We start from the raw sequence: 18,559 nt of genomic DNA, 5'->3' as shown, positions 1-18,559 counted from the left end.
CTTGGGGGCTGTGGTGGGGACCGCCCCGCTGGACCCTGCTGCTGGGGGAGGCGTGTGCCCAGCCCAGACTAGGGGGCAGGGTCTTCGAGCCAAGGGCAGTGGCTTCCAGCTGGACCACGCAATGCGCCTTGAGCAAGGGCGCCTCCCACTTATATAGGACTCACCGGGCTATATAAAGCCACGCGGTCATGCTCCCACCGCGAAGGGTGGAAACCGAGCCGCTGTTCCTCCCCAGCCTCAGATCAAGTTTACTGGCTCGTCTTTCAGCCCACCTGTCGCTGTGCCTGGCCAAAGGGGTCAGATCCTTCCTGGCCATCGAACCCAGCCCCGCTGCTGGATCGACAAGGTGCCTTACAGAGGGCACCGGAAGGACAGGACCTACAAGGAAGGCAAGCGGGTACCAAGGACATCCGAGGGCCCAGGCGTCTCCCCCAGTCTTGGGTTCTCTAGGATGTGTGGTGAGGATGGCTCCTCCACCTCCTGGGAAGCGAGGGGCCGCCCACATCTGAGGAAACACCGGGCAAGACCCCTGTCCCTCCCTGCACTATTCTTTCCTGGGCCTCCCAGGTTGGATCTAAATGCCTCAGCTCGCACTCAGAACATACCACCAAGCACGCCAGGAGCCCTCTGTGGGCCCTGCCCACATGGCCAGTTTCCTTCCGTCACGACCCCTGGCCCTGCCCCCAGTTCTCCTGGTGCCAGGTCCCTGCCACTGTACCCTGCTCACACTTGAGGTGGCATCCAGTCTGTGCCGCAAGGACAGGCCATTAGGTCCCAGGTGGTGTGTCCTCTGCAGCTGGCCAGGTGCAGGCTTGCCTGGAGGAATGCACCCAGTGGAATTTTTGAAAGACAGGCCTGAGGCTGGGCCGGGCCACCTGCCTTCACTGCAGCAGCCAAGGCCTGAGGTGGGACGTAGGCCTGGGTGCAGGAGGAGCCAGCGGAGAAGATGGAGCCCGGGACACACGCGGCAGCAGAATCGGGCCAGGAGCGTGCCACGGGATCGGACAGCCCCGCACACCTGACGTTGGTCATGTTGGTTTGCTGGGGCTGCCGTCACAGGGAGCCAGACTGGGGACCTTAAACAACAAACTTGATTCTCTCTGCTTCTGGAGGCCAGAAGGTGGAGATCAAGGTGTGGGCACGGTGAGTTCCTCCAACGCAGGGTCTGGAGGCCCCGCTCCTGGCAGTCCTCAGTGTTCTCTGCTTGCAGACACGTTAGGCCTCCCGTGGCTTCACGCTCACACGCGTTCTCCCTGTATGCGTGACCATGTCCAAAATTCCCTTTTTTTTTAATCCTCACCCAAGGACTTTTTTTTTTTTTTTGCATTTCAGATACAGCGGGAGGAAGAGAGAGAGAAACATCGATGTGCTCAGTTGACGAACGGATAAAAAAAAGCTGTGGCACATTTACACAATGGAGTACTATGCAGCTGTAAGAAAGATCTCTTCTCCTTTGAGATGACATGGAGCGACCTGGAAAGTATTATCCTAAGCTAAACAAGCCAAGCAGAGAAAGACAAGTATCATATGATCTCACTTAATTGTGGAATATAATGAACATAACAGTCTGAGGAATGGGGTAGTCCCAGAGACGTGGAAGTGGGGCACAGACTGACAATCCCCAGAAGACGGGGTGGTGGGGGAGAGATAAACCACAGAACTTAAATGCACGTAAGCATGAACAAAGGTCATGGACAACCAAGCTGGGGACAGGGTGGGGAGGGGGGGAAGTGGGGAGTCAGTGGGGGGAAAAAGGAAAAACACCTGTAACAAAAATTAATTTAAAAAAATAAAAAGACTTTAAAAAAAAGAACATCGATGTGAGAGAGACATATCGAATGGTTGCTACCCACACGTCCCCAACCAAGGCTGGGGACAGACTGCAACCGAGGTACGTGCCCTTAGCAGGAACCGAACCCAGGACTCTGGTCCACAGGCCGATGTTCTAACTGCTGAGCCAAACCGGCCAGGGCCAAATTCCTTTTTTTGTAAGGACACCAACCAGTGGAGTAGGAGCCCACCCTGCTCCAGTGTGACTTCATCTTGACTAAGGACATTTGCACAACCCATTTCCAAATAAGATCCCCTCCTGCGGTCCTGGGGTTAGTATCTCAATATATGAATCCTGGAGGAATGCAGTTCAAGCCCTAAACCTGGTGAGACCACCCCCCCAACCCCCGGGAGGTCACTGAAAACCTGACTGAGGTCAGAACCAAGACTGGCCAGCAGACAGGGTGGGGCAGGCAGCTGGGTCACCCGCACCCCTTGCTTCGCCCAGCTGGTCCATCCAACAAAATCCAATCCCCAAACATAGAGGGTGGGCAGAGGTAGGTTTACAGTTGTGTCAGCAAAATAGTTTATTCTTTTATTTTTTTTATCATCACCCAAGGACACTTCCATTTTTTGTTCAGGTAGGGTGGGAGGGGGAGAGAGGAACAGAGGAGAGAAACATGGATGTGAAAGGGACACATCGAGTGGTCGCCACCTGCACAACCAACCAGGGCTGGGGACAAACTGCAACCGAGGTACATGCCCCCAGCGGGAACCAAACCCGGGTCTCTCTGGACCACAGGCCGATGCTCCAACCGCTGAGCCAAACCGGCCAGGGCTATTCTTGTATTCTTTGTTATATTATTTATATTGTCATCTCATAGCCTTATGATTTATCTTTTAAGTAAAGATGGCTGGTAAATTAACCCACTTTTGCCCACCCGTGTATTTTTTTATTTAAATATGTTTTTATTGATTTTTTTAGAGGGAGAGAGAGAGATCGAAACATCAATGTGAGAGAAAAACATCCATTGGCTGCCTCCTGCACGCCCCCAACCCGGCATGTGCCCTGACCAGGAATCAAACCGGGACCTCAGTCCCTGGGCCAAAGCCTCGGCCGAGTCCAGTGCTTGAACCCAGGCACTGAGAGCCTCCCGGTGGGCTTTGTTTGTTGTTAATCCTTCCCCGAGGGTGTTTTTCCATTGCTTTTTAGAGAAGAAGCAATGGAAACAACAATGTGAGAGAGACACAATTGGTTGCCTTCTGCATGACCCTGACTGGAGCGTGGGATCAAACCTGTAGCCCAGGCACCTGCTCTTAGCCGGATATCGAACCCGCGACCCTTCGGTTTGTAGGCCAATGTTCTAACCACTGAGCCAAACTTTCCAGGGCTCTGGTGGCTTTTCTTCCCCCATGCTAGGCCCTGCAGGGGCCCCGACAGAAGGGTGGTGCCCAGCGTCCTGAACTTCAGGGTTCAGGGGACTGGCTGGGTGGTCGGACTCCTGGGCACTGGGGAGGAGTCAGGTCGAGTTTCTGGCTTATTTACACAAAGCCGGAGACTAAAAGTTCTACCCTTTAGGCAGGAGACAGAACTTTCCTTCGATGTGAAGATGATCTTTTCTGATGCTGTGGAAAGTTCTGTCTGCCCTCCCCATTCAGAGGATCAGGTGAAAGAACCGTGGATGAAGCTGCCACCAAGGGCGTGGCCCTCTCGGGAGTGACCAGGGCCAGGCCAGAGACAGGCTGGGTAAGCCCGTCTCGGTGGCCATGGTGGTGACTCCAAGAGGGACCCTCTTCCTCCCGTCTGCCAATGACAGGCTGAGAGCTCGGGGCTTCTACTAGGATCAGAGAAGGGTTGGTACCAACGCCTCCCCGTCGAAAAAGACCCCTGAAAGCTAGTTGTGGGGTGGGACCGTGGGTACGACCTGCCAGCTGACCCGTCGTTGGGGGCTGGCCGCCAGCAGTCAGACCGGTGCCATTGGCACAGCCTGCCTTTCCCGCAGACGCGGCAGGACCAAGCCTGTGCTTAGTGGTTCTGCCCTGGAACTAGTGAGGTGACCTGGTTTGCGTGACTTCCGCCACCTAGAGGACGGACGCGAACTGAAAGACAATGCGAGAAGCTGCAAAGTCCAAGGAGCCCCCCCGGGGCTCGGCCGCTGCAGGCCCCTCCCTGCAGCCTCTGAGGCCAGACTTCCCCGGTCTGCTGCTGCTTGTTCGGGTTCCAGGCCCGTGGCGTTACCACCTTTGTGTAAATAAGATCGAGGGAGAGGGAGAGAGGGAGAAAGAGAAGTTGGGATGTCACTACCCCAGAGCCTGTGAAGTCACCTCGCTCACCCATTAGCCCTGCTGGGTCCTGGACTCCACTCGCTACCTCCCAGCAGAACAGGCCGAGCCATGCACTCGTGAGCTGTGTCTGCAGGAGGGGACGGTACCGGTGACACCCCTCCTGGAGCACGTGGTGGCCCAGCCCCAGCTTTCTGTGCCAGGGACAGGCTCCCACGGCTGGTGCCCAGGGTCACGGGCACAGTCACTGGGGCAGGGAGAGTGGGATTGGGCACAGCCCACCACTTGTCGCTGTGACGCTGACAGCGCCCTCTGTGCTGCGCAACCATGGTTGGGGTGGCAGGGCTAAGTTCTCGGTGACCTCCGCCCAGGGTGCTGACACCCCCCATGCACATGCCATTATGTTGGCAGGATTGAGGCACAACACGCAGACCCCGGGGCAGACTAGCTGGCAAGCAGCCCGGGCACAGGCCACCCCAGAACCCGGGAAGGACTTCTGACCGCGGGCAGTCTCCACCCCGCGGAGTGGGGCCTGACACCGGCACGGGACCAGGTCCTCACGGCATAGCACCCTGCTCACTCTGGTTGGAGGCAGGAGCAGCAGCCCTGGGGCTGGGGGCACTGGGGGCAAGGTGGGCATAAGGGCCTCCTGCTGGGATTGAGATGGCTCGTGATGGAGATGACACCCCACCTACCATGAGCAGTGACCCCTTAGAGAACCACCCATGGTCACGACTGGCACCTGGAAGCCCAGCTCAGCAACAGGAGCCTGGAGCAGGGGACTGGGGTCAGGAAACATGCACACTTCCCACCCCAGGGAGCAAGCTGAAGGTGCGTCTCAGGGGCCCTCCCCCGTAGATGTATAGACGCAACAGATGCTGAGCCCCTTCCCAAGTTCTCGGTCAGGGATGGGCCTGGCCTGAGGCCCCAGGCTCTGCAGGCCTGAGATGTCCCTGATCCTGTCTCAGCCCACAGCCGCCGGACACCCTCCTCTACGTAGACTACAACCGGGCGTCTAGAAGTCGTTACATCGCAAAAACGGGGTGATCTGCCCCCTGGCCAGTTCTGCTCAGTGGTTAGCGTGGGCCAGCGGGCCAGTCTTGGGTTCAGTTCCCAGGGCATGCACCTCAGTTGCAGTTCATCCCCGACCAGGGGTCGGGGTCATGCAGGAGGCAGCCTCTCTCACATTGATGTCTCTCTCTCCCCCTCCCCTTCTATCTAAAGATAAATGGAAAACTCTCCTCCAGTGAGGATAAAAATTAAAATAAAAACCAGGTAGTTTGCTGTTCCTTTTTAATTTTTTTTGTTGTTAATCTTCACCAGAGAATATTTTTCCATTTATTTTTTTGCATTTATCTTCAGATAGAGCGGGAGGGAGAGGAGGAGAGAGAAATACCCAAGTGAGAGAGACACATCAAGTGGCTGCCATCCAGATGACCCCAACTGGGTCCGAGGACAAACTGCAACCGAGGTACGTGCCCTTAGCAGGAACCGAACCCGGGACTCTCTGGTCTGCGGGCGGACATTCCAACCCTTGAGCCAAACCAGCCAGGGCTTTCCATTTATTTTATTTCTTTTCCATTGATTTCTAGAGTGGAAGGGAGAGAAACATGAGTGTGAGACACCTCAATTGGTTGCCTCCTGCATGCACCCCAACCAGAACCTGCAACCCAGGCATGTGACCTTGACTGGGAATCAAACCAGCGACCCTTTGGTCTGAGGACACTAACCACTGACCCACACCAGCCGGCCACTCTGTGACTGTTCGGCCATAAGCACAGGGTCTTGTCATCTTGCCTATTCTTTTTATTTTTATCCTCACCCGAGGACATTTTTCCATTTTTTGTTCAGGTAGAGTGGGAGGGAGAGAGGAACAGAGAGAGAGAGAAACATCGACGTGAAAGGGACACATCGAGTGGCTGCCACCCGCACGACCCACCAGGGCCGGGGACAAACTGCAACCGAGGTACGCACCCCTAGCGGGAACCGAACCTGGGTCTCTCTGGACCGCAGGCCGACGCTCTAACCGCTGAGCCAAACCGGCCAGGGCCCTTGACTATTCTTGAAGCTTAAACTCTGACTTCTTACCGAACCCGGCAGCGGCGGGAAGAGACCCCATCCCAGAACAGGCCTGCCACCTCTGGCCAGGCTGGCTCCATGTGGGGCCACGTCCAAGTGTCCTAAAGTGGCCCGAGGGAGGATAATGACGGCCACACCAGTCACTGGCGCAGCCCTGTTCCCTGCCTGGCCACCTGCACTGCAGCCAGGCTGGGCTGGGCGCCACGTTGGTGACAGCAGCTCCCGTGTGCTGCGCTTGCCCCGAGCTCTGAGAGGTGTCTGGACAAGAACGCCCCCTGCCCTTCTCCCCGGTCAGCCCCGTCCAGGGCCTGGAGATCACCAGGCAGAGGCAGGTAGTAAAATTTCAACTTTATTCAGCCAATGTGTTCAACTCCAATATTGTGGTAGAAATGCCCCCGAGAACTGTGGACAACTGACTGGGCTCGAGCGTCCCCAGCCGTCTCCCGGCCTGGGAGCGGAGGGCCTGGCTCTGTTCGGCACAGGCTGCAGGCCAACCTGGAGGTCAGAACAGCCAGGACCCAGTTCTGGGAGGGGATCAGTCTTGGCCCAGCCAGTTCCCACCGCCCCTGTGGTGGCGGGGCCCCTGTGACAGAGACCTGAAGTCTCCATCGACCAGACGCGGCAGGAGCCCCACGCAGCCACGCCAATGGCCACAGGTGGGGTGGGCCGTGCAGCCTGGCTCCATCCCTCTCCACAGGGGGCACCGGTCTCCAGGGCGGCCCGGCCAAGGTGGAACAGACGCCCAAACGTTCCAAAATGTCTAAAAATCCCACAGATGGACTAATTTTAGTGATAATATAATAAACCTAATAGGCAGGCAACACTGCCGGCGTGAGATGTCAAAACATTTTAGCGAGAGCTCTGGTCAAACTGTGTACGAAAAAGTACATCACAAATTAAAAACAGCCCACCCACATGGGCTGGCCTGGAGAGACCCTTTCCAAAAACTGAAAAGCAGAAGGAAGAGACGGGTTTAAATGTACGCGTGTCAGGGCCAAAGTGTTGCTTCCGAGTTCCCTGCGTTTCCAATGGGTGCTCTGTCCTCCCGGGAGGGTGCACAGCTCAAGGCTGTGCTGCTGGGGGTGCGGCCCGAGGGGCACGTCGGGTGCCAGGACTGGTTTCCACATCACAGTTCGTCTTTCACAGTTTTCTGGTCGTCATCTTCCTCCAGGTCAGGCTCCTCTGCTTCCTCTAGATCTTCCAGATCCTGGGATGCAGGGCAAAGGGAGGCCCCCACCATGCCTTGAATACCAGGAACCTGCCCTCTGGGGAGCCCAGGGTGCCCTACTATGCGATGTCCACACTCCAGCCCTCAGGGCTTGTGGGGTTAGAGTGGTTGGTGGGCACTGGTCACAGCAGCACGAGCTGCGGCCCTCCCCAGTCCCGAGCCACCCAGCTCAGCAGCCAGTAGCTCCCCTACCCCACCCTCCAGGTTCCAGGTGGCCCTGCCAGCCGATTGGACCATGCCCTCCGTTCCCAACACAAAGACCCTATCAGTCACCAGCCACACCCCCGCCACCTCCTCCTGGCCTGAAACCAGTTCTGGCACCCCTCAGCACAGCTGACCATGGCAGATACGGGCACCTCAGCCAGCAGGCTGGGCAGGACATCAGAGTCCAACTAGCAGAGCACCATGTGGGTGAGTAAGCAGACTGCATAAGCAAACAGCACCACTTAAAGAGCCTTCTGCCCAAACCACTCCACACAGGGGTGCTGATCCTGGAGAGGGAAGTCACACTCAAGGGGAGGGCTTTCCCGCAGCTGGCCCAGCACCAGCCGAGGAGGCATGTGTCCAGTGGACTGCAGGCCACAGCCTGAGGCCACCAGGGTGACCACCACTTACATCATCATCCCCAGCCCCATCCTGGCCACCGCTCTCCAAGAACTTCTTAAAACCATCTAGCGTCCGCTCCCCGTTGTAATCGATGATCTGTGGGGGAAGGGGATGAGAAGCAGGCCCTGGGCAGCGCCTGCCCCGCCCTGCAGAGCGCCAGGGCTCCCCGCACCCCGCCCCGCCCCGGGGCCCAGAGGCGTACCGTCCTGTCTGGGCCGGCAGGGAAGAACTTGAGTGTGGGGAAGCTGTGCACTTTGACGGCCTCCACCTCGTTGGCTGTCGAGTCCATCTTGGCGATGACAATGTTCTCATGGTCCTTGTACGTCTCCCCCAGCTTGTCCCAGACGGGAGCCAGCTGCTTGCAGTGCCCGCACCACGGAGCGTCTGGAAGAAGGCAGTGTGGGCGTTCAGGCCAGGAAGCCGCGCCCCCGCCCAGCCCGCCCCACCCCACCCCACCCCACCCCACCCCACCCCACCCCACCCCACCCCACCCCGGAGCAGGGAGAGGCCTCGCTTACAGAACTCCACAAACACGTTCTTTTTCTCGTCGAAAGCAACCTCTTCGAAGTTCTTGCCGACCAGCACTTTCACAGGCTGCTTGTCCCAGTCTTCGGGCAGCTCCTGGCTCATCAGATGAGGCTGGAGGGCGGGCAGGGCAGGGTCAGGAGCTTGGTGCCCACGGCCCCCAGCCCAGACACACGGCTGCCCTCTGTGATCTCGCCCGTGGAGCTCCCCATGCAGTGGGACATGAACAGCCACACTCAGGCCGTCAGGGGCCTGTCCCCAGGACCCATGCTCATGGTTCTGACACCACGAGGACGACTGCGTCAGAAAGGAGGCTGGACAGCGGGCCCGGCCCCACCTTGATCTTGCCGTCCAGGAAGCGGCGGCAGAAGTCCGTGATCTTTTCTGTCGTCAGCTCGTCCGACTCGGGCTTGTACTTGGTCATCTCCTCCTCCAGGGTGATGAGGCGCACGGCAGGGCACTCCTCCTTCTTGAGGCCGAAGAACTCGAGGATGCGCTGGTTGTCGGCATGGTCACTGTCGATGAATATAAACAGGATCTTGGGGGAGAAAAGGCGCGTTGAGAGCAGCGCCAGGAAGACGGCACGCTTCACCTGCCGCAGCCGTGCCGGCCGGCTCCTCCCGAGGGCTCGGACCCAGGACAGGCTCTCCCCAGAGCAGGGAGAAGCCCGCACCGCCCTCCCCGGGGAGAGCGGACACCTTGCCCTTGAAGCCCTGCGCAGCGTTCTTGAAGCTGCTCAGTTTGCCGTCGTAGTCAGACACACTCTTGGGCAGGAACAGCAGGATGTGAGTCTTGATTTCACCGCCGAAGATCTTCGGGGCCGTCTGTGTTACAAACATAGGTTACTGGCCTCAACCATGAGCTAAGCTGTACGCAGGACACTGACGCCACCAGACGCCTGGATGACAATGGGGACTCTGTGAGTGGGATCCTTGGGGTATCCCCCACCCCAAGTGCAGGCCCAGCAGGGGAGCCACACCTGCTCAGTGAACTCGATGACCAGTGGCAGCTGGTTGTGCTTGATGAAGTCCAACAGCTTCTCTTTGGTGATCTCCCCCTCAAAGTTGTTCCGGCCTTCGTCAAACTGTGGACAGAGAGAGGGCCCTGAGCACTGAGGACTTCCCAAGGCCACCTACGTGCCAGCCAGCTCCGCGTGACCCAGCACTGCCCTGGCAGCCCCATGCACCTGTCCACAGAACAAAGCCAGGTGAAGCCTGCAGGACCAGCTGGCCCAGACCCTGCCACATGGGCTCCTGGGAAGCCAGCACAGCCCCACAGCCTGGTGCTGGGGAACCTTCCTCATCGCCAAGTCCCTAAAGCAACTGCTCAGTGTGTGGGCCACACCCCTGCCGGTGGCCGCAAGGTCAGGGCGACTTTCATCATGGCCTTCAGGTGTCGACAGGTGTCGTGTGCCTTCTCCTTTCTCCAGAGGGTGTAGGACGTGACATCACAGCCACTGAAGCAAACCAGGAGAGCCCTGCAGTGTCCCGTGTAGGCAGATCTCAGGGGCCCAGCAGAAATCGAAGATACCGCTCTTACCGCTGAAACGTACGAACTTCTCAGCTCTGACTTGTAGCACAACAGAAGCCAGCACGTGTGCACCATAGAAACAGCAGCTCTCCAGGACCCCCGTCAAGTCCCGGGGCCACAAACAGAAGGCCACAGATAAGGCATGTTCTGTGCCTGAGCGTCTCCAGGCGGCAGCTCAGGCGGGCCCTCCGTCACCCCGAGCGCTCAGTGACTCAGAAAGAAACACAGGCCTTTCCCTCCTGCTCATTCCTTCTCTTTGCACTTCCTCCAGGGACCTCCAGAAAAGTGGCAGCCACTTCTCACGCTGCCTCATGCCAGACCACACCGAGGGCCAGCTGCCAGGAGACAGGCAAGGCCCCTGCCCTGCTCCCCATCCCACCACCGCCGAGGCTGAAGCCAGCTCTACCTGCTCCAAACCCGCAAGCGTGGAGAGGACAAGGGCAGAAGAGCCGAGGCCAACAGCACGTTCAGAAAATGAGCAGCTCCCCAGCTCTCCATCAGGCACACAGCAGGCCGGGCCCCTCGCCCCAGGGTCACGCTGAGCCCGATTAGGGGCAAACAGGCCGCGTCCCCACTGCCCGGCCTGACACTGAGCACTGTCTGCCTGATTTCACGCTGGGCTGCCACTCTCTTGAGCCACAATCATTTTGGTAATGTTGCCACATTACACCATGTTCACTGCCTAATTTGGTAAAAAGCAGACAGCCCGCATTTAGCTAGGGACAGCCATAGGAAGCCTGGGGCCCTGGGCAGTGGAGGCCAGTCCCGCCAGACCACAAAGCCAACACCACAAAAAGGCCGGACGCAGCAGGCGGAGGGCCCAGCCCCACACCTTCTCCTCACGTCCCAGCTTCCACGAATGAGAAAGAGAAACAGCACAGGTGAGAACAAAGACACAGGATGCTCAGCTCTCGAGCCCATGGTCCAAGCCCTGTGACAGTGACCCACCGGGGACTCAGGGCTCCAGTGTCACTGGCAACAGTTCCCCATCACCCTGGCCAGCAAGCTGCAGCCAGTCCCACTGGGGAAGCAGCCGGCTCAGCCAGGCTGCCCCAGCAGACAGCAAGACCCGGCTCCCCAGGAAGAGCTGGGGTGAACAGGCCGAAGGAAGGAGAACAAGTGAAGGCCGAGAAAGACAGGGTGTGACAGCTGAGAAAGCGGGGATGTCGGGCCAGCAGAAACCTGAGAGGCTCTGGGCCTTGTCCCGATGTGGGGCTCTGCAGTCTGACTGCAGCCAAGACCCTCCCAACCCACACAGCCAGTCCACGGGCTCGGTCACACTGCCCAGACAGCCACGCGGCAGAACAGACCCTGTAGCCACTGCATGGGAGGGGAGGGAAGGGACGTGAGGAGCTACCCTTCGCTGGGACCAGATCCCAGGGCATGGCTGTGTCCAGCCTACATGGACATGGTCACCAGCCAGCACCAGAGTCTCTGCAGAAAAGAAACGGTAGCTCGGCCTGGCTGGTTTGGCTCAGCGGTTGAAGCGTCGGCCCACGGACCAGAGTCCCGGGTTCAGTTCCCGCTAAGGGCATGTACTTTGATTGCAGTGTGTCCCCGGCCCCGGCTGGGGTTGTGTGAGTGGCAGCCACTCAGTGTGTCTCTCGCACATCGATGTTTCTCTCTCTCTCGTCCTCCCTAACTCCCCCCCAAAAAGAAACGGTAACTCTAACCTTCAAGGACACATGATCACCAGAACCCACAATCTGGTATGACAATGGGCACCCTCGATGACAAGGGTGACAGGAAAGAATGATGTGCACTGTTCGCAATGCCTCCCAGAAACTCTCTCAACCTAAGCCTTAGAACGAGACCCAGGACTCCCTCATTAACCCCCACTCGACAGTCTGTCCTAATCAGATGTTAGTTACAATTTCCTGCAAGTCTGTGATAATGACTGATTGATTCTACTCTCTTCAGGAAACATTCTGAGGGTTCCCACCCAGGAAGGACAGTGTATGTAACTATTTGAGTCCGCCAACAAAAGGGCTACAGAAACATCCCAGCCACAAGGACACAGAAGAAAGTTGCCCAGCCACCCGGGCCACCTTGGCGGCTCCCGTCCTCTGCCCAGCAGCCTAAGCAAAAGGCTAGATGCCCAGCAGGCTCTGCAGAAAGCTGTTCTCCACCCTCACGCGAAGCCTGCACATGGCCTGAAGCCAGCGCCTTGCCCACACAGCGTCCCTTCTGACAAGGTGGACAGTAGCCCTCTGTGCCCCTGAACACGTGCACCCCACCTTCCAGCTCCTGTCAGCCTCCCCCCGACTCCACTCTGCAGTGCTTTCTGCCGCCCTGCCCAGAGACAGCCCGGTCCCAAGAGCAGGGTGCTCAGCCAGCCCCCACCCGCCGTGTCCCAGCAATGCTTGAAGTGGCTAAGACAGCAGCAGCCTCTCGAGGAACAGGAAGGACACCAGGACAAAGGGTCGTGGGAACGGGGCTATGCACACAGGTTGGGAACACCCCCCCCCAAAAGCGAACACTCAAGTTCCTGTCCGGGTGGAAGAAAGTGTTAGAAGTGGAAACAATGCCACACCCTGTACAATATAAATACCGCTCAGAACTCCTTAGAAACGGTTACACGGCAAGCTTGTTACTATATCTCCCTGCAGTTGTTTTTTAAAAAAGCTAAACTCCAAAGAAACCCCGCCCTCACAAACACAGCATGGCTATCACAGAAGCCAAACAAAGGGCTGAAGGCCATTGTCTGAGTGGCCCTTATGGCCTGACGTTGCAAAACGGGCCCTGATAACAGCCAGGCTGGTGGTCCGGCCATCCAAGCACCCCCGGGCAAGGTTCTCCAGGAGTGCGCAGCACCGGGAAGGCAGCACCCCCCCACGGCAGCACCTCCACCGCCCTGGGCAGAGGTGCGCAGGGCTGCTCACCTTCTTGAAGAGGACAACCCCATCCTTGTCCAACTGGTATTTGGAAAACACATCACTGTTGGATGTGATCCCGAAGGGTATGTCATCGATGGCCTCTGCTGCCAGCAGGAACTGCTTAGCAAAGTCCGACTCCACATCCTGGAGAGAAGAACCAGAGGTGGCACGTGCCCCAACACCAAGGACCCCGCCCAGGTCAGCAGCAGGACAGACCAAAGCACCCAGGCCACAGGGGTAAGAAGACCCGAGGTGAACCCTGAAGTCTCTACCTTGAAGAAGCCGAGGACGGCCACCTCACTGGACTCGACCAGGGCTGCCGCAGCAGCCGCGTCCGGCACTGTGGTGGCCGCGGGGCCCGTGCGCTTCTTCAGCCAGTTCACAATGTCGTCGGCTTCTCTGCCAGCTGCACCCAAACACAGGCAGGGTCCACTCAGACTGGGCCCACCCACCCGCCTGCCCGTCCCCATGAGCCTGCCGCTGAAACCCAAGACAGCCTCTCTCCAGGAAAAGGCGTCCTGTCCACACCCTGTGCCCGTTCAGGGCTAAAGGTCTTTTCTGTGGGGGCTGCGGTTGTGTTTGGAAGGCAGTGGCTACCTATAGAAAACAGGATCACAAGTCATTTTTCTTCTCTAATCCTTCTGCGTTTTCTAAGTTTTCCTCAACACTGACATTCATTAAACAGACATTTTCCGTGGTGGTCTCACCCTACACTCCCTCTTACCTAGAAAGGCACTACATTTTTGGGGGGAGGTTAATCCTCACCTGAGGACACCTTTCCCATTGGTTTTAAGCGAGTGGAAGAGAGAAAGGGGAGGGAAGATAGAAAAAAATATCCATGCGAGAGAGACACATCAATTGGTTGCCTCCTGCACGACCCCAACCTGCCCTCGACCGGAAATTGAACCCATAACCCTTCGGTCCACAGACTAACACTCAGACCACTAAGCAAAACCGGCCAGGGCCAAACATTTTTTAAAAAGTCAGCCCGATGTCAGTTTTCTCTGTAAAAACAGGCTGAACCTCACCCTGCCTCCCTTGCCCAGGCTGGTCAAGCATCTTTTTTTTTTTTTTTTTTTTTTTTTGCGGTATGTGCCCCTAGCAGGAACTGAACCTGGGACTCTCTGGTCCACAGGCCGACGCTCAACCGCTGAGCCAAACCGGCCAGCGCTGGTCGAGCATCCTTGCCCTTCATGGCTCCTGGACTAGCACAGTAAGACTCACTTGGGCACCACTAGAACAGAGAGAATGAAAAGGAAGATGCTTGGTCCTCCTGAGACTGAGGCCAATGACACTTCTTTCTGCTCACAGGGTCTGGCCACCTGGCCCAACATGGAAGGCCTGGGAAATCTCACATTGAAAAAGATGCTACTGCCCTGGCCAGTTTGGCTCAGCAGATGGAGCGTCGGCCATGGACCAGAGAGTCCCAGGCTTGGTTCCCACTACGGGCACGTGCCTTGGTTGCAGTTTGTCCCCGCCTGGGTTGGGGTTGTGTGGGTGGCAGCCAGTCAATGTGTCTCTCTCACATCGATGTTTCTTTCTCTCTCTTCCTCTCTCTCTCCCTCCAACTCTATCTGAAGATAAATGTAAAAAAAAAAAAAAGAAAAGATCCTGCCAAATGGTAACAACAGCTGAGTCATCAGTCAGGTGGAACTGGGAGTAGCCTCATCTACAAAAACCATGGGTTAGTGACAGGATCAGCGTAACTTTGGACAAGGCACTTCCTGTTCCACAAGTGAAAACGGGATCAATGAGCAGCAGCCTGGTGAGAAGACCAGAGCTTTGGATGGCGGAGTTAACAAGACTGCCTGCGTAGAGGGTTCTGACAGCTGAGCCACGGAACCGGCTCTATGGACAAAAGTCTCATTTTGTCACAGTACCGCCTGTGACAAAGGGGCCCAGCCCCATGCAAGCAGCCTCAGAGCAAGCAAACAGCAGCTGAGGGCTAGGCTGGACAAAGCTGGGCTTGAATTCGAGTTCTGCCCTGACAGCTGTGAGTCTGTGGCAGCCTCAGCCCTGCCCAGCGCAAGGCCCTCACTGCTCGGCCTGGTGGCCGGCACAGCAGATGGCAGCGCTGCGCTCGGTGCCCCAGCCTCCCTGTCTTCGCCTGCTGTCCACCCCACAGGATGTCCCTCTCCACTTGGGAGGTTCTTCCAGGATGAGAGCTTTCCTCAGAGAATGAACTAGAACCAAACCAGAACTTGATCCAAGCACAAGTTCCCCTGCCCGTTTCTGAAACGGGCCTCCCACCCCTCAGGGATCTTCCAGGGCCTGCAGGTAAGTCCCATTCTACGGCAGTTGAAGGGCAGAGCTGCAGGCACACCTGTATACTCTCTGGGGGCAGCCGTGTCTCCGTTCTTGAAGAACTTGATGGTAGGGTAGCCACGGACGCCATACTGCTGGGCCAGGTCAGACTCCTCCGTGGCATCTACCTTTGCCAGCCTGATGTCGGAGCCTTCGGCCTTCAGTTTCCCAGCTGCTTTGGCATATTCAGGGGCGAGAGCTTTGCAGTGGCCACACCAAGGGGCATCTGAAAGGAAAGCAAGATGCTGGAAAGCACTGGACCCAGCTCCCTGATTTCCTCCTCCTTGGGCACTTCCCTCTCTGAAAACCTTATCTGCTCACCAAGATAACCCCTTTGAACGTACAAGGCTGAGCTGATAGCTTGGGCCTCTTGGGCAATATGGGGACAGAGGCCATGAATGACAAACCAACACCACCCCTACTCTGCTTTATCACCATTCAGCACAGAAAGATAAACTCTTTAATGATTAGCAACTTCCTATTACCTGCCTGCAGACAATAGGGCAGACCTGTCCCTAGAATGTCCCTTTGGGAAGGCTGGGAAGTTAAGAAGCCAATGCCGCCCGCATTAAGACCTAATCACAAACGTGAGATACACATCTGCGCACACCTGCACCGAGCCTCACACTTACAACTGGCTCGTGATGCTGCACGAACAAGACGCTCTTAGCCAAGGTTAGCAGCTATGTCGGGCCTAAGATTTCCACCCAGATGGTCAGGGCTTAAACACTTATAAACACACGGTTTGGGTTCTGGTGATAGCTGTCACAGGCTGAGGCGCTTTGGGGAACAGTTAGGGGCTGCACCCTGGCGTGTTCCTTTGTATCTGGGGCAGCTTCCACGGTGCACCCTGTCTTCCTTACTCTATCAGCAGGATCCTGCCAGGGAGACACCAGACAGAAAGCAGTCCTGGCTCTCAGCCCAGGCCACCCTTAGGGTCCAGCTTGGGCAGGAGGGATGTCCCCAGGACGCCGGCAGCGCAGGGACATTGACAGCGGGTCTGTGGGCTGTTTCAGTCGAGGATGAGCCCCCCCAGTGGCTGGGGGTCAGCGTGTCCAGGAGTGGCCAGGACGCTAACAGCCTTGAGGACCCCAACCGGCTGTGGGGTTGAGAGAGGGAGGTTGGGGACAGGTGCCCGGCCTCTATTCTCCCTGCGCGCCCAGACTTCCGTCCCTGTCCCCACCCCGCGGCGGCGAGGCCCGGGTGGCACTCACAGAACTCCACCAGTAGGTACTTGTGGGCCGCCAGCGCCTCCTCGAAGTTGCCCTTGTTGAGCACCAGGACGTTGTCCTCCTCGTCGGGGTCAGCGCCCGCGCGGGTCAGCACGGCCAGGGCCAGGCAGAGCAGAGCTCGGCGCAGCATGTCGGCAGCAGGTAGTGCGCTTCAGTTGGCGCCGCCGGACAGCGAGGCCACGAGAGCGCGCACCGCCCGCCTCGGCCTTATAAACCCGGCCGCCGCGCGCGTGCCCGCCCTCGCCCGCCCTCTATTGGCCGATGGGCTCTGGGGCCCGCCTCCGCCACGCTTGGATTGGGTGCCAACCCTGTCTCCGGCCTCGGATTCGGAAGAGCTACAGAGGCATCCTTCGCCGTCGCCCCGGATTGGCCGAGAAGCTCGCGCTCGCACTCTTCCGCAGCCTCTCATTGGCTCCCGACGGAGAACTTTCTCCCCCTCGACTTGTGACTGGTGGCTTTCTCCAGCGTTCTCCCGGGTTCTGGAATGGCTGCCACCTTCGGAGGCCCCGGCTCTGCGGCTTCTGATTGGCCAAGAGATGCGCGCACCCCGTGCGATCCTTCGTCGAACGTGGCAGTGGGGTGGAGTCCCCCGCCCGCTGAGGGGCGGAGCTGCGCCTGGGCCTCCGAAACCCCTCGTGTTGCATTCTTACTGGACCGCGTATCCGTTTCTAGCACCGCCCCCCGGCTCCGAGGGCCGGAAGCTGGGCTGACGTAACTTCCGGCGTGCGTGAGGTCCGTGCAGCGCCTGCACGGCTCAGTTCAATTGGGCCCGGCTGCTCCCCGCCGGGGCCGCTGGCGCGGGGCAGGCCGCAGGGGCTGGTCCGGGCAATGGCGAGCCCCAGGCCCCAGCGCGGAAGCCTGCGCGGAGCGGGCCGGAGGAAGGGGAGGTCGCGCGGAGCCTCTTAAAGGTCCAGAGACGAGGAAGTGGACCCAGGGCCCCGCGCAGACGTTGCGCAAGGGCTGGAGCCGGCCACGGGCCAGAGGGAGTCCTCGCGCGCCCCGGGCGAAAGGCCCCGGTCTGCACTGCCCCTGCCCCTGCCCCTGCCCCTGCCCGTGGTTGCCAGGCCCTCCAGAGCCGCCCACGCAGCTCCCTGCACACCCGCGTGCCCGCCTGAGACGGGCGAGTGTAACACGCGCCGGACTCCAGACTCGGGGAAAGAACGCACGAAGTCTCCTTAATTACCTTTCTGTGGTCCTCACCGAGATGCCTTCCCGTCGGTGTTTAGGGAGAAGAGGGGAGGGCGAGAGACACGTCAATCGGTTGCCTCCAGCACGACCCCCGACTGGGGCCTGGGCCGCGGATGGACCCTGCAACCCAAGGACTGCCCTGGACCGGAATCGAACCCGCAACCCTTCAGTCCCAAGGCAGAAGCTCCAACCGCCCAGCTAAACTGGCCAGGGCATTCTGCACATTGACATGTTGGGATGTTTTGGGCTAAATGCAAATATTTTGACTTCACTTGTTTCGTTTTCACTTTTTTTTTTTAAAGGCTCCTAGAAAAACACGTAGCTCGCTCTTTATTTCTGCTGGGTGGTGGGCTCTAGGGGGTCAGCTCCCTCACTGCTGGGCGCCTTCCAACCCCCACCCTCACTCTTCTCCAGGGCTTTCCCCTTCATTTGTAGTCACTTCCTTGTTTGTGAAACGCGCCACCACTGATTTTAATAAGTTGGCAGAAAAAAAGGGGAACACTCCCACATTAAATGTACACGTTGACGAACATCCTCATTTCAGAAATGGCGGAACAAAAAGAATGCTCTCATACTTACGAGAGTTTGCATTTTTTAATTGTTTATTTCTCAAAGTATTACAGAGATTGCCCCCTTTTCCCCCCTGACGGTTTGCATTTGTTGATACAAAGGCATGTTTTCTCATCTCTCCTATGTGGGACTCCCTCAACTAGAGTATGAATTCCTGAAGGTCACAACCAGGTTCTCTGTGCACCTCCCCCACTGTCAGTGGAGCGAGTAGGTCAGAGGTGGCTGTACCTGCTGGGATACCTGTTTGCTTCACAGGGGTGACTTTAAAGGACCTGGGACTTCCTGCACAGGAAAGCTTTGAACTTGTGCCTTGCCTGGTGCCCTCCTCCACCCCAGCTCAGTGGGGCACAGTACCCTCTGACCTCTGA

The 18,559-nt window shown here is 58.0% G+C and overlaps 1 protein-coding gene across 1 annotated transcript; it reads right to left on the bottom strand.

Annotated features, from left to right (window-relative positions):
* Positions 1-6,468: 6,468 nt before the first annotated feature.
* On the bottom strand, positions 6,469-16,620 carry P4HB (prolyl 4-hydroxylase subunit beta). Its single transcript, XM_036269045.1, has 11 exons — positions 16,416-16,620; positions 15,221-15,427; positions 13,170-13,303; positions 12,904-13,041; positions 9,471-9,575; positions 9,190-9,315; positions 8,829-9,029; positions 8,485-8,605; positions 8,169-8,350; positions 7,976-8,062; positions 6,469-7,339 (listed from the first exon to the last, which is right to left on the bottom strand). Exons 1-11 carry the CDS (start codon positions 16,561-16,563, stop codon positions 7,259-7,261), a joined length of 1,530 nt encoding a protein of 509 aa, XP_036124938.1. The 5' UTR covers positions 16,564-16,620; the 3' UTR covers positions 6,469-7,258.
* Between the last annotated feature and the right edge of the window lie 1,939 nt (positions 16,621-18,559).

This window comes from Molossus molossus, unplaced genomic scaffold (assembly GCF_014108415.1).
Source record: "Molossus molossus isolate mMolMol1 unplaced genomic scaffold, mMolMol1.p scaffold_m16_p_19, whole genome shotgun sequence".
Taxonomy (NCBI): Eukaryota; Metazoa; Chordata; class Mammalia; order Chiroptera; family Molossidae; genus Molossus; species Molossus molossus.
This window is presented reverse-complemented; position numbering and strand designations above follow the sequence as displayed.

Coding starts and splice junctions, on each gene's coding strand:
- P4HB (XM_036269045.1), bottom strand. CDS start 16,563: ATGCTGCGCCGAGCTCTGCTCTGCCTGGCCCTGGCCGTGCTGACCCGC. Junction 9,316..9,470: donor TCATCGAGTTCACTGAGCAG/GTGTGGCTCCCC, acceptor TTTGTAACACAG/ACGGCCCCGAAGATCTTCGG. Junction 8,606..8,828: donor TCCTGGACGGCAAGATCAAG/GTGGGGCCGGGC, acceptor CCCGCCCTCCAG/CCTCATCTGATGAGCCAGGA.